Here is a 22,637-nt window from a genome sequence, read left to right as displayed (position 1 = left end):
TGTCTTCTTGGGGTGTTGTCTCCCTGGTACGGCCCCTTCACGGTCTGTCTGTGACTTCACCAGTCTCACGGAACTTGGTCCTAAGTTTGGAAATGTGTTGTACCAGTCTCTGAGTAACGGCACATCAGCTCCACTTGCCCCATTATCCTGAAGGGACAAACGTGGCACCTTTCCATGGGGGCAGTGTTGCTGCTTGGAGCATACACAAACTCAACTCAACAAACTTACAGAACCCATGCTCTGCCAGCAGATTTGTGCTGGCAGGTCGCTCAAAATGACAGCGATTACTAACAGACGCCTATTGCGGGATTTTGGCAAAAGAAATTGGGGTCCTACCCACACGTTTAGCTGTGTTGCTCATTCCACGAATGCCCGATCCTTACAAGCTGTGCCTTGTCGTAAAGGGGAATAATTATCAACGATAAAAATTATTTAAAGAATAATAATACCAATTGGTATAATTAAAGGGTGAAAAATAATCAACCAAAGTTAAAATTTCAAACTTTTTGTGGGCAGTTTACTTAGTTGCATGCCTGTGACCAAGCACCAAAAATAACAGATCTACAAGCTCAAAACGTTGCAGAGAGATGCATTGAGCTTACAGATCTGCCATGTTCGACACACGACACCCTCGTGCGAATAAGTATAAAATCTGGTTTTACCATTTCACTGTGCAACTTCACCCCGACCCGACCACCCAAACCCTCCCTCTCTACCACCCAACCCACCCACATACACACCTCTCAAACAGGATGTACAAAAGCTTGTGTTTAGCATTAAACAGTGCAGGACCTTAACATAAACAGTAAAGGCTCCGTTCTCTCTTCCTCCCCCTTTCCCTCCCACCCACACTTGCCCCAGGTGAGCATTTATCACTGAGGGCGTAGGACTCATTTAATCTACAAAGTGACAGAGTAACAGCAGGGGGTACAGGAGAAAACATACACGCTGTATACAACGAACTCCCATCACTGTCATTTTCTCTGGTTCACACAGATACACATACACGCACACATTCAGACACACAAACGGGTAAAAATAGTTTTTAGAGAAAAACAAAAAAGCAGAACTGAACCCTGGATACTGTTTGCTTTGTCGCTTTGTTTTGTGAAGAGGGAGAAACAAGTAGGGAGGTAGAGGAAGAGTGTTGTTGAAGCGACAGGGCTGGCTGGTTCTGGGAATAGGATCCAGCAGCGGCTGTTATTTCTTGGCCTTGGCGCCCTTGGCTGAATTTCGAGGTGGGGTGACTGGTCTCCCGGATCCCATTCCACCTCCGCCACCATAAGAATACAACTTCTTATCTGCTGGCTTGAGAATCTGACAGACAGGACGGAGATGTGTTTTGTTTTATTTAAACATCTGAAGATTGGGTGACTGCATGTTTTGTTTCAGCCAAATGGGCGACTGACATTTTGGTTAAATTGTGAGGACATGAAAGTTCACACTCTCACTGCGCTGGCAGCATGTTTTCTGTGCTAGGATTCAGGTTAAAAGTCATCAATGTTGCCCTTCAAGACATCAAATTTAACAGCGAAAATAAACATGAGAATTCAGGTCAGTGTAACTAGGTTCTAAAATAGTTTCTTTTTATGACTTCTTGAGAAGGACAGTATTTAAAACAATGAGGCCAAAAAAAAAAAAAGAAAAAAAAACTGACAGGCTTTATGATGAATCACTCATCAGCCAGAAAAATGGCAGGAAATGCTTTGAAATCTGGGCAGCTAAAAACAAAGGTTTAAAGAGACAGTAGAGTGAAAAGCCATGAGAGGCCTGTCTACCCACCTGGAAGGAGCACATGAGTGTCTCATCTACACTCATCATGGCACCGGCATTGTCAAATTCGCCACAGTAGTTGGGGGCCGAGAATAGTGTAACAAGTTGCCTCTTGGCGAAGAACTCATAACCATCTTCTACCACCTTCAGGACAGAGATTACATGACAGTAAATTACATGTGAAATGAGGAGGAAAACAGACAAAAGGCCACAACATACAACCAACGCTGAACCTTGTTCTATGCAAAAATCTGAAATTCATGTTTGGTATATCATTTCTCTGTTGAAACAGTTAACTTTTATACCAAAACTTTTATACTGTTGGAAGGCCTGTATATTTCCCTTTAAAATGGTGCCCCATTTGTAAAGAACATGCATTTGGGGAAATCTCGATATTTCTACATTTCATTATTTCGACTAAGGTTTAGGCAAAGTTTTACAGAGGTAAGGGTTTGGGCTAGGTTTAGTCATAGTGATAAATATTCACCAGGTTCCCATTCACCAGCGTCGGCAGTTTGGTATTTCACCAGGTTAACATTCACCCGTGTCAAACAAATGATGTCGCAATACTTAAGCAGTGCAGTTAAGTACAGTATGTGGGTTGAGCCTATGACAAATGTGACAAATCTCTGCCCGTGTTAAACAGCTTATCCTGCTGTTGCCATTGACCTTGGGGTACAAAGGGGCTCCGTGTCTCCCCATAGGATCCCACTCTGTTAGAGTGGGATCCTATGGGGAGACAAGGGCCCACGAGTTCCTAAGCCCACAAGGGCCCACGAGTTCCCCTCTCTGGGGAAAAACCTCCATTAAAACAGAAGGACTCAGGCCAGCAGGTGTATGGGAAAATGAAGGCCTGTCCCTCGGATAAAATTGGAACGGCCTGAAGGTCTGTTAAGAGTAGGATCCTATGGGGATACACAGAGCCCTCAGGACCCCCGGGTACCTGTGTGCACCTGGGGTAGGCAGCTCAAAACAAGAACAGCAGAATAAGCTGTGTTGTAACAAAGCAAGTGACAACGCCAGTAAGCAAAATTGAGAGGAAAAAAGCACCAGGGCTTGTTTTACACATACTGTCAGAATCTGATTTCTTCATGTTCATTATGTGTGATTTTGAAACCCGTTTCACCATGCACTTACAGTCAATGGAATGGTATTACCGGTTCCTCACAAACGTAACAGATAAAAGATGACCCATGGTTCTACCAAAGTTTAACATTACAGCTAGCCCAGCTTTCAGACTGTCTGGTTTCATTTACCTGATGTGCCCTACATATAAGGTCCATGTCGTGCTTGTGCAAAAATTTGGCGACCACATCCGCCCCAAATGTGAAGGACACGCCGCGGTCATTCTCTCCCCAGCCCAGGACATCTTTGTCGGGGTCAGCCCACAGCAGGTCACACAACAAGCCCTGGTCAGGCACGTCTGTGGGGCGCATCACCCTGCGTACCTGCTCCATAGACTGGAGATCAGGTGAGAGGCCTGTAAGGAAGATGTGGACACAACACAATCATCTTACTGACAATTCTGAGAATATACTTTTAGAAGCATAACATGTTTTAATCAAATACATAATTCCAAATCTCAGTGCTACAGGGTTTTAAAACAAAAAATAAAAAAACAACATCATCATAAGACCCTACTTATGGTAAAAAGTCTTATCCATAACAAAACTAAATATATATATTATACTATTTATGTCCAGGGCAGGCCTACCTCCATGACAGCAGAAGATCTTCTCATCTACAATGGCAGCCACAGGTAAACAATTGAAGCAGTCTGTGAAGGTCTTCCACAGCTTGATGTTATACCGTCGCTTGCCTAACAACAGGTGGGGGAGAGGATGAGTACTGGGCGCCACAATTATGGCATGAAACCATAAATGGGAAAGCATGTTTGTCTAAGGGTTTCTGTTACACTTACACTCATCATAAAAGCCATAGATACGGTTTATAGAGGCGCATTCGTGGTTGCCACGCAGCAGAAAGAAGTTCTCTGGATATTTGACTTTGTAGGCAAGCAGCAGGCAGATTGTCTCCAGGGACTGCTTCCCCCTGTCCACATAATCGCCCAAGAACAGGTAATTGCTTTCTGGTGGGAAGCCTCCATATTCAAACAATCGGAGGAGATCATAGTACTGACCATGGACATCACCTGTAGGGGGCAGCAGAGAAGTACAATTTTAAACACCATATGGACAACAGCATGGATAGTAATTGTTAGGGCACACAGGCAACAGATCTGTCAATTACAGTCAAAATACTGTATGTTGCCAACCTTGAAGACCTGGATAGGTTCTCATTTCATGTTTACTGCGCCTATTTTTAAAGGGCTACACATTCTACTACACATTAATTCTACTCCTGGCATTCTTACTCTGAGACCGAGAGTAGGAATGCAATCAGGGTGACAGGTAGGGCAATGGGAATGAAGGCTGCAGATTCAACTCTAGGTCATTGAATGTAGCACATCTGAGTGGCTCTCTGGCTATTTTCCAGTCATTGACCCCAGTTCATTATAACTCACCACAGATTTTAAGAGGAGCCTCTAGTTCAAGCAGGATCGGCTGGCTGAGGAAGATTTCACGGGACTTGAGGCAAAGGCCACGGATCTCATTCTCTGACAGCTGGACATTCTTCCCTGGCCGAGAACCCTTAACTGGAAGCAGGACAAAGAGACAGAGCAGTGATTATTAGTGACAACACCATGCTCCACACCCACACCCACACCCACACCTCTCAGAAAGTCCAATGCAACTAGTCTGATGTGGTTAGCTTGAAATCGGTGCAAGGTCTGGCTGCTTGTGAAGCTGATCAAACCCAGGCTAAGAGAACCCCACACCCTGACCCAACAACCCCACTCAATTGGTTTTGCTGAAGTAACTATAGCAAAGAGCCTGCAAAAGGAGCACGGCTCAATTTGAAAGAAGCCAGTAAGCATTTGTATATCAAAAGAGGAGGATCTTTACAAAGAAGCAAAGTTGAAATGCCAAGAGCTGAGCTGGATTATCACAGTTTAATAAATACAAACACAAAATTCACAAGACCTTGAAAAACAACTTAAAGATAAAACCAATTAAGAAAATGAAGTCAAAACTAAGCTCAGCCGCTGTTACATTAGTATCTCAATTGCTGTTATCAGATAAGAGCTGTGGCATGTAGCAGGTTTGTCAACTCACTGGTTTTCACAGTTTCAGCTATCAAAAGGAAACCATCCATGCATGCATGTTGGCGTGGATTTTGACAAGCAGCCCATTTTGTTTTTGTGTGGTAGATAATCGTGGGAAAGTGAAACTTTATGAAGAGCAGGCAATGTCATAAGTAAACTGCAATAAGGAGTATGTAAGGCAATCACTTGGTATGTATGAATTTATGAAACAACCTTTCAAGTGTAACCGTGTGTGTGTGTGGTAGTGGCATTGATATTCCAGAGTTTTGCCTCCATTAAAAGGAACCCTTTACTGAGTTGACAGAAAATAAAAGAATTTGTACCCCCTCATGTTTCTGGATAATTATAGTCCACCTACTGATATGATTACAGTATATTAGATGGTTAACAATTAATGTGTCCACTAGGGCTATCACAATCATGACATTTGACTTGACAATAAATACTAATAGTGATTAACAATTTAATTGTGGCAATTGTTGGCATTGCACATTGGAATACTAATTTAAAAAGAAATCTGCCATTTAGGCTTTATACCCAAATATTCACAGGACAGCTATGAAAAATAATGTTGTCAAGAGATGATTGACAAGGACAAGTACCAATAATCAAAATATGTAATTCACTATGGCCAAAATAGGCCATATTTAATAATTCAATACTTTGATTAAAAGGAATTGTGGAGAACTGGAAATAGACGATCTGCAAGCTCACAACAACACGTTGCATTGCCATTTCCACCATTTCTGAAAATGTTAATGATGATTATGCACAATAATTGCCATCATCAAAAAAGAAAAATGCAAATAGGCGATTATATGTAATAATTGTGAGTTTGTGACAGGCCTATACACAATCTGCCTTTACAGCAGGGGTCTTCAACAGGGGGTCCGGGACCCCCAGGGGGTCCTCAGAGTTACTAAAGGGGGTCCTCTAAATCTTTGTGTGGTAGAAACTTTTTTTTATATTAACCACTTGAACCCTAGTGTCCATATTCTGAGAACTTTAGCCAAATATAGCAGATCTACAAGCTCACAGTAGATCGTCTATTTACAGCAAAGATGTTTGGTGTAGAGGGGAAAAAGAGCAGACTAAGTACAGAATGAAAGGTCAAGTATTGACGGTTCAAGTTTTAATCTATGAAAAGGTTGTGGTGGTCCCTGCTTCATTTCTCTCTCCTTGGCCTGAAAATGTCGAAGACCCCTGCTTTACAGAGACACCGTTACCATACAGGGCACACTCCATCAGTTGCAATTCTATGCCTTTCTACACAGCAGCGCAACGGTGTCGCTTGCAAAAAAGCACAGAACTACAAGCCTACGTACGTCTCTTTGCCAATAACTTAAAGCTTCACATTAGGTGTGAAGCATTGACAATATGTGAAGCATTACAATTCTACAATATTATGTACTGTATTGTATGTGGGTTACGGATGTATTTGTGGGGTGAGTGAGTGGGTGGGCTGCAGGGTAGTACGCTGGGAATTGTGAATATTCTTTTGAAAATCTTAAAATCTTCATATTGTGTTGAGTCTGGCATAGAGGATTGCATCCTGTGCCAGAAAATGTTCAATAAACTTTAACACGTTAGCTTGTAGATCTGTTCTTTATCATACTTTCAGCAAAGGATGACAACAGGAAAGAAACAAGTTGGTCCCTAAAAAACTATTCGACGTCTGTAATATGAAACTGGTTTGTATTTTCCAAAAACATGAAATTAAGCATTATTTGCAAAGATAAGATTTGCACGTTGGATGGCAACACAGCAATGCAAATCTTTTAACTACTTCTACGGGAGGCGAGTCAAGCAGAGCATGGGGCTCCCAGTGAACTATAGCCCAAACAATTATAATGAAGGCATTAGAGCAGTGATTCTCTAGCCTAGCACAGCTAAACAATCCACCCATGTTATAACAAGGTGGAAGAAAAGGTAATACATCAACACAAATTCATTGAATGTATAGAAATAGTAATCCAAGTAATAGACCATGCACCTATTCAGTATGTGTGTGTGTGTGTGTGTGTGTGTGTGTGTGTGTGTGTGTGTGTGTGTGTGTGTGTGTGTGTGTGTGTGTGTGTGTGTGTGTGTGGTGCTTTCCTTTCAGGGGGGGGAGGGGGCGGTCATTATATTGACGTCAAAAGCACACACGCTTTTAGATGTGTGTAGCTACTGTGTGCATGGAGCAAAATAGAAAATACTGTGCTGCTGTAGAGAAACTAAAATCGAACGAATCTCAAAAAGTACCTACCACAGTAATGGAGCCATGTAGCCTATGAAGACACACGCACAATGCACATACAGTCACTGCTGGAAACCTAAAGTAGGCCAGGTGTTAAAGTAGACTCTCCATATGAATGGACTTGTAAATCTAAGGGGGATGTGCAAGCCCACCTGCAGTTAGCTGCATTATAGTCTGGCCAAGCCAGGCTAGTGTTTCTCACCCCTTTAAACTTCAAGGACCCATAGTTTGATATGCATTAGGCCACAGATCCCCTTTTGAGACACAAGGTCCATTTACATAGGGAGCACAGTGTTCCATCCTCTAATTCCATGTTAAGACAAAAAACAAAATCTACCCATGGGAGCCGCCATTTCGCATAACCGCATCCTACTTTCTTCTACGTTATACAAAATCACATCAAAACAAAAAGTTCCAAAGACACTGCCATTTTGACCAGATTGTATTTGGTCACACGTTTGACTATAAAACCCAGAGCAGCACGTCTGTGCCACGGCACGAATGCCATGAGCGGACCTGATTTTATGGGACATACTTTACTATCGGAAACAAATCGACATTTCTTGTAATTCTTGTAAATTAATAACACTAGTATCCTTGCCCGTTCGAACTTATGTGTTCCTAATTATGTGTAGTTTGGGTTATGGGGTGTGCACAGTATATGAGGGAAGTAATGTTGGAGAAACCAGACCTATCAGTGATGTCAGTCATCTCCAAATTTGGGTAGTGTTTCTGCATGTGGCCGTTACCATGGTGGCAGCGCATGCGCAGTACAGGTGCCGGTATCAGAGATGTCAGTCATCTCCAAATTTGGGTATTAGTGGTGTAAGATGCCACATATTTAAATGCCATTAGAAGTATTACATTTGCAATGTCTTTATTTTGGTGCTAGCCTATTTACAGCCTTTTATTTCTTTCAGGTAAATTTTCTACACAAGTTAAACGCTTCACTTTGTTAAAAATGACACATTATTAGGGCTCAATTTCTCTGGGACTCAAAATGTCAAACACTGAGCTTAGCTAAGATGGCGAAAGGTTGACATGATCAGTGGTATGATCGTTATGTCGTCTGAAAAAGATTATGCCCAGCTATACATGATAAACGAGAAAGGTTCATACTAAGCGAAGTTGTTGCCTTTGAGGCTTGCATCCAATTCAGAACAAATCTTCACTTACTAATAGTTCCACTTCAGACCAAATCCTCACTTACTAACAGCTTCAAGATCTCAAAAAAGGAGACTCCAAATTTAAACAGGCAGAACTTAACTAAACAGTACTCAGAAATTCATGTTGACATTTTTGAACAGTAGCATTTTTGAGTAATGACCGTTATTTACAACACTGTCATTTACAATGAGAAAATTGAGCAATGATGTTGTGGGTCCCAGGGACATTAAGTTGGTCCCAAATACATTTTGTGGTTTGACAAAAATGATTGTGCCGTTGTAAAAAAAGAAAAGAAAAAAAAAACTCGAAAAGAAATCTTAAGAAATGTCAAATAAATGTAGGCTAGATACAGAGCTGAGAAATTATATTTGAATGTATTGACTGTTTGATTAAATTGTTTAGATTTTGCATAGGAAGAGATAGATGCATATAATGAAGATAAAATAATGGCTCACACCGTTTTCCACCTGTCAAAGTCAAACTCTTCAATAGTTTAGTTTCTTGTAAACAGTCAGTTGAGTTGACCACAGACTTTGGTTCAACCACATCTCCCTATTCGGGGCATACAGTCAGTGAAAATGTGGAATGTGTTTTGGCTTGTTTAGATGGACAAGAGATTGATGTGTCGGCAGTGGCACACAGATGAAATGCTGGCACCGAGTGGCCGCTTTAACTTTAACATGATTTCAATAGCATACATCTCCTGGATGCATCGACTGAGTTTACAGTGTCCTTTCAGATTATTTTGTATCAGACATACAGGACGGATAGTATTCAACATCATTGCTAGAGACAAGTAAGTACTGTATAAAAGCATAGACAATATAATTATATTAGACATTTTGATGGCTAGCTGTTTAATTTAAGAAAAAACAAGGGGTGGAAGGTGTGAAAAAAAGTTGCTGAATGCACCTGAGACGAGAGCCGACACCGACAGATGGCTACTATGGTGCTAAGAATAGCATATGGCTTGATGGAGTTTTTCCAACAACAAACACATGTGCATGCTTAAATAATTTGAGAAATTATAAAAGATAACTAAAGGTCTACTGCAGTGCAGGGTGCCCACAACATGCGTTTCACTTTCACATGTAGATGGATGGGCGTGGATTGAGATCATAGATAGATGTTTTTTTTTTTTATTGAAAAACAAAGATCTAAAATCTGATTAATCTGCAAAAAAGTAAATGGGGAATGCCCTGGGACCCCAAAATGATGCCCCTGAATGTAGGTGGCTTGTGCAAGAATTGATGGAATTAGGAACTTGGGTTGTTTGTACAATTACAGAACCAATCAACAAGATGCATGAGCAGCACAGAACAGAAGCTGTACGGGGGATTACATAAGTGCACATACTGTATTACTTCATGTATGTTGGCAAAGGAATAGCATACATTTGTTCCAGTGACATTTATTTTTTCCAGTGACATTTATTATCTTACTGGCTGCAAGCGAAGCTTTCTATAATAAACATAGGGGTGTGATTGATTGAACGGTTAGCTATTCAACACTGAAATACACAACCACAAGCAAATAGCTTGAAAATGCCAAGCAAGCATAGCCAAGTGGGATGCCAAAATAGATTAGAACAGCAAGTAAAAACGTGTGAATTGAATCTATATACATGTGTTAAGGGTTAATGTTAAACAACCAGTAAACCTCCAATGGGTGTGAACTGTGAAGAAAAAACATTGTCCTCAACAGTGAAAACTAAAAGTAGGTATAAATACTGTAGCAGTGCTCGTCACTTTAACCCTGGATTATGACCAGCTAAGCCATCACGGAGCTTATTCCAAAGTTAGTCACATAGCCGGCGATGGGCAACCGTGAGTTTAGATTGGGGCTGTGGGAGAGAGGCTGGGGGCCACAGACAAAAGGCTTTCCGCTGTGTTGAGCACGGGCTAGAAAAGAAAAAGTTGGGCCAGCACAATAGCAAAGCCATTGGAGGGGAGTAGGGAGCAGCAGAACCAACTGTTTGTTTGGTGCCCATCTCCCTGCCCCATGCTGGGTGCTGTGGTAGTGGGCAGGATTATGTGAGGTCATGTTCAGACATACTACTGGCAAGAGTCACAGACTGACCCCCAGGGTCCACAGAGCCCTCCTAGTAGCTAATCCAATTGAAACCTCTCACTATCCAAACAAACACACTTAATTGGTTTGATGTAACACGGGCAGTAGGGTTTGCTGAGCTGTTGTAAAGTCTGAAGGCGATAATGAACTTTGTCACTAAATGTTACATAAAAAGACTTCCTCTCAATAAATGTTTGCTCAGAAGTGGATAGGTTGAATTAATAAAATATGAACATTACATCTTTCTGTACGGAGATATGCAGACCACTGAAGCCACAATTTGAAGCTGGTAACAAAAAAAAATGATATATATATATAAAAGGTCAGGTTACATAATAGGATATAAATACTGCCATTATCGGGTCTGTTTGTTTTCTCCTGAGTTTGGCAGACAACCTTATCACGGCCCAAGTAAATCTGTGTACAAAACACAGTCCTGCAGCTGCTGGGTCCCATAGTCAAAGTCAAACTCCCAGGAGGTTCTATCTGCACACACATTTGTGAATAATCAAAATCACTTACACCAGCACAACTCGAACTATTAGGACATTAGAAATGTAAACAAATACAAGGCATTAGTCAAAAGTATTCAAGATACCCAAGTACCCAACCCTGCCACACACACTTAAAAAGCAACCATATATACCTAACTTTCCACAAGAACTTTCCATGTGAATAACGGCAGGCAATATACAGATGTAATAAATATGCAACATAATTGCCAAAGACACATCAAAGTCCATCCGAGTCTTATGAATCACAGGTAAACACACATGCATTCCTATGGCAACCAGTCATAGACAGAAGGATGCAGTGCCTGTGCTCTATGCACCTGCCCTGCAAGGACAGAGGATGATAAACCAAATCTACAGCGTTTGGAGCTCACAGACTTGTTCCTGTGATCTTTATATGAAATATACTGTTAAGTCAAGAGGAGATTTATGCTTCTCTGTGATAACCTAAGCTAAGGCATTATACTTATTAAGAATTATTCGATTGGGAATGTTAAACGAAGCAAATCCCGCTCACCATATTTTAATGGCAATCTAAACTGTGATACACAAGAATAGTAAAAAGGCATTCTAGCTCATTTTTAGAAACAATGTTTCATAAATCTAGAGTGGAGCAATTAGGTAATAACAAATATCCATTTAACCAAACAGGGAACAAGTTAAAGCATCCTTTCCCATTAACCTCATGGCTCGGGAACATAGCTCTCAAGGCAATTTACTTGCTAAAATGACAGATTGTATAATGCACTTTAAAACTACTGTATAGATAATGCTATGGAGGTATAAAACAAACTATAATAATAATAATAAAGTGTGTGCGTGTGTATATATAAGAAAGTAAGTAAGAAAGAAATAAAGACAGAAAAAAAAGAAGACACTGAACCAACTTTTTAACTTAAAACCATGTTTGTATCATTTGAGAAGATCTACATAGTTCTGATATCAAACAAGCCCTTTATATTATTTGATACTTTTTTTTCTTTTCCCCCAAAATAAATTTAAATGAATTGCAAATGTTCTGTGTCGTTACAACTCATGGTAATAAAAAGCAGCAGGCTAGGAAGTAGAGTTAAACTCGTATTCCATCTACACAACAAGGTGGTGTAAGGCCAGTACACATGCTACTTCACTGCGGGTACATTTCTCAGTACATCAACCAAATGCAGATCGACATCAATTAAGATCTATCGAACAGCCAAATCGATTCCCCCAATTCCCAAATAAGTAACTTGAGCCATTTGTGTCCGCATCAGAACTAGCGATAACGCTCGTCCAGAGTGTGTGAGCTTGGCTCTAGCACTATGCAACTCAGCTGACTAGCGTTGACTTACCAAATGCTCCAGGAAACAGAAACACACACCAAACCAAACCACCATGAAGACCCGCAGATTATTTACATAGCTCGAACACTTGAGCGTTTAAATGCGAGTCCTTCTCACCTTCCAAGAGACGTTGAATTATGGAGTCGATGTTTAATTTGTCCGGCTCCGCCATTTTCTGTTTTTTTTTACGTTCTCAGTCAGTCGGCACCTTTATGTCATGCAGCACCTTCGATTGTAAGAGCAGAAGCGAACAAAGACGGACACAGTCGGTTAGTTATTCACAGCATACCGGTATCATTGAGTACATCTCACAGTAGAGCTGTGTTGTTAGCGGACTTGTGCAATCAATGAGCTGACGGTGGAAGCTAAGCTAACTAGCAACTAGGAAACACAACTGGGTTAATACTAGCAACACGGCTAAACTAGCATAGCAAGTTAGCCAGCCTTATTCGCAAAAACATATATATGTAGCCACATTAAACACCAGCAGACCTTGTCCTCGGCTGAACAACGATGCTTCCGGTGAATATTGCGATGCTGAGTTTCTTTTCTTTCGCTCTCTAATTTCAATGAAGTCCGTTTCCCTCCGTAAGTCAGGCCCCTTATCTTCCCCCAGCAGCACGGAACTTTAAAAGGGGCAACAAGGGCCGTATTTTACACTCTTGAAAAGAGGTTGATTCACGGCCCAGTAATTTAGATTTACTATACTCTGATTGGCCCACTGTACAATTTTAAACCCCCAACTCTCGCACCGGATTGGATACGCACTGCATCGGTCTTTACAGTAGTGCTGCCCCGCCCCCGTTCGTTCACGATGACATCAATGGCAACGAACGAACACAGATCATCATAGACTGTGGAAGAGATCCCCAAAGAGTGACATCAAGTGTTCAAAGTTGAAATTGCACAATGAAATTGGTCTTCATCTATGCCTGGGTTTAGTTTGCCAAATACAACTTTTTCCAGGACCTTTGATATGAAACATCCAACCCAGATTTGGCACACACACACACACACACACACACACACACACATATATATATATATATATATATATATATATATATATATATATATATATATATATATATATACGCCTCTCAGCCGTTATAAAAGGCAACCACATGCCTCTTGTGGCTTATTGCAATGACCATTTTTTTTGGTGTATCCTTTTAGTTGACCTTGTACCACTGAACTGTACTGTCATGAAACATCTTCGAACAATCAATCAATCTATCAATCAATCAATTAATCAATCAATCAATCAAAAGTCAAGGTTAGGTTTTTCAATAATGGGCTGGACCACAGCATGTTTAAAATATAGCAGGAGTGAGGGACACAATGTGAGCTAATACAGCTGTTGACAACATGGCAAAGGCCTCTTTGAGTAGATGTGATCATGTGAGTGGACAATAACAAGTTGTGCGTTTCATATGAGAACCTATGTCCAGAAGATGAGGGAGAGACACTGGGTCGAACTGGCATAGGACAGCACTAGACACATGCATGCACAGGGGGTGTAAAATGGACTGGTCACATGCAGATGGTGAAATCGGTTACCCTTTTAACAAAGAATGAGAGAAAGTTTTCACAAGTGGACAGGGATGTCTGCTATTATAAAATCATGAAAAACAACCCATTTTTGTGGCACACTTTTTCCCACATGGGCATGGACAGCTATTCATTTTCAAATATGGAAGCCTTTATAAAGGATATGTTGGCTGTTGTAAATCCATTGCTGACCATGATAAACAAATGTGCTTTTTGTCTGAGAAGTAGGGTTACACAGCGATTCCAGGAAGCCGTTGCTTTCCATTTATTTCAGTAAGCTAGTATGAAAAACTTGCTTGAGATGGGTAATTAATCCAACACAGTGAACTGTCACTTGCACATTGTTTACAATTTTTTGTTTTCTTTTTCTTGTAAACTGTCATGTCTTGTAAATTACTATTGTCCTATGTGGCTGTCTATGTACCTTTTTATTTTATTTAAAGCTTCCTGAAAAGAGGGGCTTTAATAATCCCTCTAACTCCCAGCCAACCAGCGTGACCAGGCTTTTTTAATTTGGGACATCAAAGATATGATTTATTAATTAAAAATCACACCCGTGTGAACTGAGCGGTGGAGTCTGTGCGCGCGTGTGTGTGTGTGTGTGTGTGTGTGTGTGTGTGTGTGTGCGTGCGTGCGTGCGTGTGTGTGAGTGTGAGTGTGCCTTGCCTGTTCTGGCCTGGCCTGAACAACAGCGCCCCTCCCTTAACATGTGTGGTCAGAAAAGGTACTACACCACAGGCTTGAGGCTACATACAGACCCACCCACCCACCCACATACAAACAAACAAACATACATACCTACACACACGGCCACGCTATGGAGACGGTGTGACCACCGCTCAAAAAAAAATATATATAATATTTCTGATGGCTGTTCTGTATTCACTTGTACATGAGGCGACAGTAAACCCATTACTGTTTCCAGTGTAGCATCCAGAGCTGTTATAGTGGCTGGGGAGACTTATCAGCATGTCCCATGGTGAGTTGGGTATCTGCATTGTGTTATTGCGTTAATATTGCATATTTACTATGGGAATATGTTGTGGTAGCCTCGCATAGTCAGACAATATCACTGAAGGGGAATTTTTCTTTGCAATGGCAGATTCGTCTGGATACGCGAGGCTAGTGTTGTGGGGATTCATGTGTGACAAATGTAGTTGGTTTATGTTCATGTAACCATTTATTTTGATACATTTGTGTGTGTGTGTGTGTGTGTGTGTGTGTGTGTGTGTGTGTGTGTGTGTGTGTGTGTGTGTGTGTGTTTTGTGCGGAAGGGTAAAAAAGGACACTGTCGTAGTGGTGCCTACCGCCATCTATCAGCACATGTCGCTTAGTGAAGACACCCTTGAAGAGGAGACCATGGGAGAGGGAGACCAACATGGTGCCTCACTGTACAGACAGTGGTGCACACCTGAGGAGGACCGTGAGACGCAGCAGCTCATGTAGCCCCATCATGGTCTCCACCAGAAGGTGCTACAACTAGTCAATGGCTTGGTTCGGACTCTTCAAGACTTTACGATGGCTTGAAGCCCAGATCTACAGGCCAAACTGCCTGCAGGATGTGGAGATGTACGTCCACCAGTGTGACCTGTGCACCAGTCAGAATGGCCCTACCTAATGCTCAAATTTGTCCTCTACAACAGTAGCAGGTTGCATGGGGGCCCTGCCCTGGAGCATACAGGGGTTAATATCCTGGGCAAATTCCCTGCCATGAATCATGGAAACTGTTTTACTGTCATGAATCACAGAGAAAATTACCACCTGAGCTGGAGCTATGGTGGGAGGTGGTGTTGGATTACTTCAAGCAGCTATATTCTTTCAGCAGAAGCCGGTGCTCACCAGTAGCGGGCCTACGATTCCAAATAATGCGGGAATGGACCTTCATATGGGTGTGGGTGTTTAACCCCTCACAAAAGAGGAAGTGTCACCAAAGCTTTGCACTAACTGGGCTGGGCTGTGTCACTTTCCCACCGGCCATTACATTAGAGTGGGAAGTATCCAACCCACATACTGTATAGCACATCGAAATAGGCAAGTTATAGGCAACCGTCACCATGAGGCCGATTTAGGCAAAACTCATTTTTGGACAGTGTACTCCTACAGATTTTGTCCAAAAATCACAAATTGATAAGACAGTATCTCAGGCATGTGATTGACATGGATCTGTACGATTTTCCATATTCCATCCTAATAAGATTGGTCAGTTTTGAACAAAATGCCTCAAATCATGAACGCAGCGTGCAATTTTTACGCAGCATGCAATTTTGGTGAAATTGTGCACACACATCCCCACTAGGCAGAGGAAGATATGCCACTTAAAAATGTTCAAATCAGCCTCATGGTAGCACTAACAGGCCGATTTGTGTTTTTAACTATAACTCCACCGATCAGTATAAAACATTTATGTGCACTTCCCAGAGACCAAGGAAAAGCCTTTGCCCTTCAATTTCCACATCTGCCTTTTGTAGCGCAAGCAGGAGGCCGACTTATGTAAACACAGTTTTTTTATATAACTCCACAAATGCCTTTTCACATTGGCCTGTTATAGTGCTACCAGCAGGTCAACTTTAGACAAATTAATTTTTGGAACAAAATGTCTGAAAGCCATGTCCATGAATTGAATACCTAGGACATCCAACGTAAAAAAGACCGTAAAAGGTCTTATTTGGGATGTTCCTTTTAGGCAGGGTGTTTAACTGTACCTGTACTGTACTGTACTACATTTCTATTGTATTGACTTTACTTGTACTGTTCTCCGTTTTGTCTAATAAAATGTTCAATCAATCAATCAATCATGCATGCAGTATCCGATCGCCACAAAGGCCAAAAAAAAAAAACATGGAACCCTTTTCGCTATATCCCTTTAACCTGAAACCTTATTCATTAAAAAGTGGGGACTGAGGGGGCTAGATGGTCCAGTTACCCCCTCGTAACGCTGGGCCTGAACGTGATATCAGTCCGGATAGGCAGTACCAATAACATAATGCAACAAATTAATAGTACAATCAGCATCTCCAGCGAGGTTGTAGTAGTAGTAGTAGTACAGTAGTAATCATGTAATGACATCAGCAGCTGATGTCATTATGTTTACTACTGTACTCAACTGTTGACAAGTTGAGTGTAGTAGGCTGATGATTAGCCTACTACACTCAAATTGTCAACAGTAGAGTTTTGGTGAAGTTGTGAATTTTATAGTTGTGAACTTTGATAAGATAAGAATTATGATACATAATTCTGGTTTGTGTATGACGCTCATATGACCATATAAGATATTATTATGAACTGAACTCACAGTATAAGAGACCACATTTTGGTCGCATACTGTAGGTTCAGGCAAACTGATTAAAGGTCATAATAACTTTGGTTTCCCTGAATATAATCATGTTTTGGTTTTGGTCACCAGACTCACTGTCTTCCTTGATATAAGTCACTAGTGATGGAAAATAACCAGCACTACGTGGCACTTTCCTGTCTTATTTCCTTGTTATGATATGGGAACGAATGAATAAGTTCCACGCTTCTTACTGTCATAAACTGTATGTCTTTATATACATGTTTTCCTCCATCTTGGAGGAGAGAGAGATTTAGAAAGCTACCCCTATGGTACGCTCACTGTTTGTCTCCTCTGTCTGACTCCTCTCAAATACAACAATCTATGGACTGTCCTTTGGCTCGTGTCTCTTATTTTGGTTATGGATTTTATCCATAATCCATATTTATTTAACATTAATAATTTACATTTCAATTGGTCCTTCGAGCCGGATTTCTACTGAGTTGACGTTTATGGATTCGATAAACTGCTGGACAGTTTGTTTTGGAGTCCTCGTTCATCTCTGCTAGAGAAACAACCAGCCGAGGATATTATCAGACATTTCCCCTAACTCCCACGGATTATCACTGAAAGGACTCTCTCCCACTCGTTTTTCCTCCTGCGCGCGGAGAAATTACCATGGGACTTGAGAAGTGTGTATAAAGCACACAGTGTAAGTTTTGATTTTATTCATGCCTTTTTGGACTGAAAATCACAGATGGGTCAAGTACTTAAAGATTTGTACCGGCTAAGTTAGAGAATTGCTACCTCTAGCCCAAGCTGCGTTTTGATTGTTTAATGTTTAATGTTTTTTTAGTATATTGTTTTGTTGCTTTTTGTTGCACGTTTGAGTAACAGAATAGGGACTGCGGTTTCCTGTTCTGAGGACATAGCAGACTGTTGGTCACAGATTCATGCTTGTCCATATTATTAGTTGGTGTTATTTAGCACGAGACTCCAGTTTAGTGTTGCCAGGACGAAAGTTATTTCTGTCCTGAAGGAAATCTTTACACGATTTTGTTTAGTGTACCCAGAACAAAAGCAATTGTTCTGAAGGGAGAATCTCTTGGCCAGTGCATAACCCAATACGGCTGATTAGAGCCACTTAATCACATAAGAAATAGCGTGGTTATTTTAATTGGTAGATTTCCTTTATGTTTCAGAACAGAACGTTCTGACGGAAATCTTCATGCTCTACGCTTACATGTTGTGTCTTATCTAGTGTGTTTCGTTTTTTTAGTCTTATTATTTTTTATTCCGTCTAATCCGCCAGCTGAGGTGACAAGCAAACTAGCTTCGATTTCATCCTCCTCCTAACCGACCAGCTTCAAAAATGGGAAATGCACAGGGAGACAGAAAACACCTGCCGAAATCTAAACAACCTTTTTACAAACGGAACAACAACTTTGAGTTTGAAGCCTCTCTCCAAAGCTTGGAGAATGAACTGATAACAGCTTTAACGGCTAAGATAGACAATGAGGAAATGAAACAGGTTGTTTCTAGGTGCCCCACAATTGCACCATTTTTGCCCATATGGAGAAAGGAATTCGGATATGATGACTCTCTCACGACTGAGGACTTGACGAGATTTTCTGGAGTACTGTATCAACATATCGATAAAATCTCACAACGGAAAAATCTGAAGAAAGCCGAAAATGAGGTCGCCAGGCTTGGGATTCTCGCTCTGGCGCAGCTGCGCTGGGCGGCTGCAGAAAGAGAGGCAGCGAGGGAGAGAAAAGAAAAGGAGAGGCCTTCAGAATCGGACAGCCAGCCTCTGCCTTCCTCACACCGTGCCAGAACAGGGGCGAACAACAGTGAGCTCGGCCCGGCTGGACGACACCATGCCACACCAGAGGTGAAGGACAACAGTGAGGTCGGCCCGGCTGGACGACACCGTGCCACACCAGAGGTGAAGGACAACAGTGAGCTCGGCCCGGCTGGACGAACACCATCACCACAACCTCCCCCACCTGTGGCTGTGACTCACGGGCCTCCACGCCAGGGGGGTATCAATGCACGACATCACATTGACATGCAAACCTCATTACCTACACTTCTATCTGATAGGAAGGGGGTAGAGAGAGGGGGGAGGCAACATGAAGGAGAAAGATGTGACAATGATTTAAATAACTCAGTTGTTTTTTCTCCTCCTTGTAATCAGGTCGAGCTGGGAGATCCCGCTGACCACACGAATCCGCCCCTCCCCGGCGTTCCACGCAAACCACCAAAACCAACACCCACTAAGAATGGCCATACACTCACTAAGGAAAAGGTTTACACAGGTGAGCGTCGGGAACAGTTTCACACACCCGCACCCAGTCAAATTAACGATTCTCTTTTGGCCCCGATGAGTGCGTACCCAGAGGATGGCAAAATTACATTTGTGTACCGTAATTGGTACCCAGTGGATGCTCGAGACATGGCTGAACGTTTACCCGATATCCACAGCAACCCTGATGAGTGGGAAAAATCTGTAAAGGCAGAAATTGTGGAGCTAAGACTAGACACCTGGGAAGTTAAAAAACTAATTACTATGTGTTGCACACCTAACGCTTTTCCTTATCAGATTTCTGTGGGATTAGATTGGCTACAGGCAGACGGTCACCCATACCAGTGTATGCGGCCCGTGCCGGCCCAAGGTAATAACCCTGCAGGTGAGGTCAGGAACGCCCCACATGAAGCCTCAGTACAGGTTATGATTAATCAGGCTAAGGACCTTGTTAGGGGTAACGTGGACTTTTCCTTAATCACTAACATTAAGATGAGGCAGGGTGAGGACGTCTCTGATTTCGTCCATCACTTCACCACTCAGTTTGACCGCCACTCTGGTTTCACAAAAGGGCTGCCAGGATATGCTAGTGTGCTTAATCAGCTTTTGATTGACGCTTTACGCCCCCATTTGAGACAGGCGATCATTATGCATGACCCGCTATGGAGAGTGAGAACGACAGATAAGATCACAATACTAGCCAGGTATTACAACGACATCGTTCCAGAGCCCAAGCCACTAGTTAAGTTGCGAGCCGTAATGTCGGATGATGGACACATGACACTCCACCGAACACATAACCCGAAGAGGGGTCCCAGTGGTGATCAGCGGGATCCCCCAGCCGGGAATGGACCTGAAGGACTGAGTCAAGGTAACAACATCAACACAAACACTAACAGGGCCCAGAACAATACACACACAATCACCTGTTTCAGCTGTGGAAAGAAGTGGCAGGCCCAACAGCAGCAGAACCCTGCTACACAGGGTCCCGGTCCCCCAACTGAGTCAGGTCAGGTACAAGTACAATCATGACTAGATAAAGGCCCATTGGGCCACCCACGTATGCCACCCAGATAACTTGGCTATTGTTGATGATTATGATAATGACTACTCTTTCCCACCACCACCAGACTACTACGGACTGACACTTCAGAGGTGTGGCACCCCGTTGATCGGCTGATCACGGTGCCAACCCTAGTAGTTGTATTTCATGCCTAATTTAGTATTGTTGTCAGTTCTCCACTCATAGAGCCTGCAGTTGTTGGAGTCCAGGGCGGAGCAGAACCATGGCTGCCTTTCCCTGGCCTTTCTGACCCTTGATGGAACTCTATGGTGACACGCCCGCTGCAACCAGACCACATCGCTGCAGCCACAAAGTTTCTAAGGGCGGTAACCTTCATTCTAATAGTATTAATTATTGTTAATAATAATAATAAAAAATGGGCTGGTTTAGTATAGTTTTGGCGTTTAATTTGTCAGTTTACCTTCTTTGATTTATTTTGGGTAGTGTATGGCTGTCTGCGGGGACGACGGGCACACAGTGTTTGGCCCTAGTAGACAGCCCACTTTTGATTATTTTAGCCAGCCCATCTTAGGCCATGTTAGGATTATACAGTACAGTAGTTGGATTCATTATAAAAAAAAAAAAAAAAAAAAAAAAAAGGTTATTAATTATTAATTAATTGTATGATTATTGATTATAAAAAAATAAAAAATAAAAAAAAAATCATTTCATTTAAAAGTTCATTTATGCTTTAATGTTTTCACACACAATGGACATTGTGTGTTCAAGGGGGGAGTTTATCTGATTGCCTATTATCTGTTTGTCTGATTTTACAGTGATTTTACATTGATTTTGATTTTACATTGATTTTCTATTACTTAAGATTTTACATTAATTGATTTTAACTACCTTATCAACTTCCCACTTTCTCTCCAACTCTTGTCTGTGCGTACGTGTGCGTATGTGTGGCTAGAAGACATTTGTAGCCTTCAAGGACAGATGGTCTGTGTGTGAGAGATTATTTAGACCTGCTCTCTTCCAGTTAATAACAACATTCCCTTGTTTAATGTTTGATACGGTCTAAAGTATTTTGTAAAGTATTTTGTTTAATTTCTGTTCTGGGAATCATTATGATGTTAAACATTTAAAAAAAAACTCTATTACCCACAACCTACTGCTTACAGTATTGATTGATTATTTCCTGTCTTTTCTTTTCCTTTGTCTTACAGATAAGATATTTTGATGATAATTGAGAATGATTTGACAGACACCCTTCATTGTCTGTCCAAAGGAGAAATGTCAAAAGGAAGTTGAAATTCTATATGGTATTTCGTGAGTATCAAAAGACATTACACACGTTTTTCCCGCTGTAAAGTGTTTTCTTACAGAAATTGACTCGGACAAAAGCAGCCAATAACTAACCTTAAGGGTAAAAAGGAAGGAACACTTGGCTTAAGGAGGTTCCGGTTTCCGACATCTCCACAGGTCTAGAGGGACGAACACCTTACATAAGGTAATCGGGGATGGGCAGGAAATTATGGCCCCCACGGCTGGTTCTGCGTCAAACCTAGCCTCATAGACAGAGGAGTCTAGTTTACTAGGGTAGGCAAAACCAGAATGCTGTCTCCTTTAACCCAAATTCTTTTGTCTTGTTAAAGTAAATAAATGATGAAGAGTCAAGTTCGTCTTGTTTTGACTGTAAAGCCCTAAATTATAACTATGACTTGGGAACGTGTTGATGTGTTTTGACTCGCCTGATCGCATGGGGAATTTTTCAACAAACCTTGGGACATTGAACCTTTGTAAAAAAAAAAAAACAATAATAATAATATATAATAATAATGGGTAATAATTAAGATATAATTAAGAAAATACAGTCCTGTATCTTATGCTATATTTTTCTTTTAGCTCTACTTTTAAAAGTTATCAAAATATTTGTACCTATTGTGATTCAATTATTAGATGTTCTGATTTAAATACCTTTGGAAATATACAGTTCTTTGACTCTGCTATCGAAAAGAGTTTAATTAAATATTTGGCTGATAGTGAACCATAAGTTCTCTGTCCCTTTGGCAGCATTTGTTTGGGGTTCTAGGGTCGACACTTTAACTCCTTCAGCTGTTGTTTTAGGGCGGAATTGTTGGGTTAAAAACATTTTAATATCTATTATATTTAAAACACCAACTTCAGTGTTACAAGTGACAAGGTTATTTTGTTTTGATCAACTAACTAATGCACGTGATGAGAATCTGCCC

General features: G+C 41.5%; 1 protein-coding gene across 1 annotated transcript; it reads right to left on the bottom strand.

The window, feature by feature from the left end:
- Positions 1-851: 851 nt before the first annotated feature.
- ppp1caa (protein phosphatase 1, catalytic subunit, alpha isozyme a) lies at positions 852-12,879 on the bottom strand. Its single transcript, XM_080724251.1, has 8 exons — positions 12,742-12,879; positions 12,367-12,475; positions 4,298-4,429; positions 3,695-3,925; positions 3,488-3,592; positions 3,030-3,253; positions 1,783-1,917; positions 852-1,317 (listed from the first exon to the last, which is right to left on the bottom strand). The coding sequence occupies exons 2-8, from the start codon at positions 12,419-12,421 to the stop codon at positions 1,201-1,203; spliced, it is 999 nt and encodes a 332-aa protein (XP_080580377.1). The 5' UTR covers positions 12,422-12,475; positions 12,742-12,879; the 3' UTR covers positions 852-1,200.
- Positions 12,880-22,637: the final 9,758 nt, after the last annotated feature.

This window comes from Nannobrachium achirus (assembly GCF_963921795.1).
Source record: "Nannobrachium achirus genome assembly, chromosome: 4".
NCBI classification, from domain to species: Eukaryota; Metazoa; Chordata; class Actinopteri; order Myctophiformes; family Myctophidae; genus Nannobrachium; species Nannobrachium achirus.
Note: the sequence above shows the minus strand (reverse complement) of the source record. Positions and strands in the feature narration are given on the sequence as shown.

What these genes read in the sequence shown, in the direction of transcription:
- ppp1caa (XM_080724251.1), bottom strand. Translation starts at nt 12,421, where the DNA reads ATGGCGGAGCCGGACAAATTAAACATCGACTCCATAATTCAACGTCTC. An exon ending in TTATATGTAGGGCACATCAG is followed by an intron (nt 1,918 to 3,029) that starts GTAAATGAAACC and finishes TCTGTCCTGAAG; the next exon opens with GTGGTAGAAGATGGTTATGA. An exon ending in CACTCATGTGCTCCTTCCAG is followed by an intron (nt 1,318 to 1,782) that starts GTGGGTAGACAG and finishes CCTGTCTGTCAG; the next exon opens with ATTCTCAAGCCAGCAGATAA.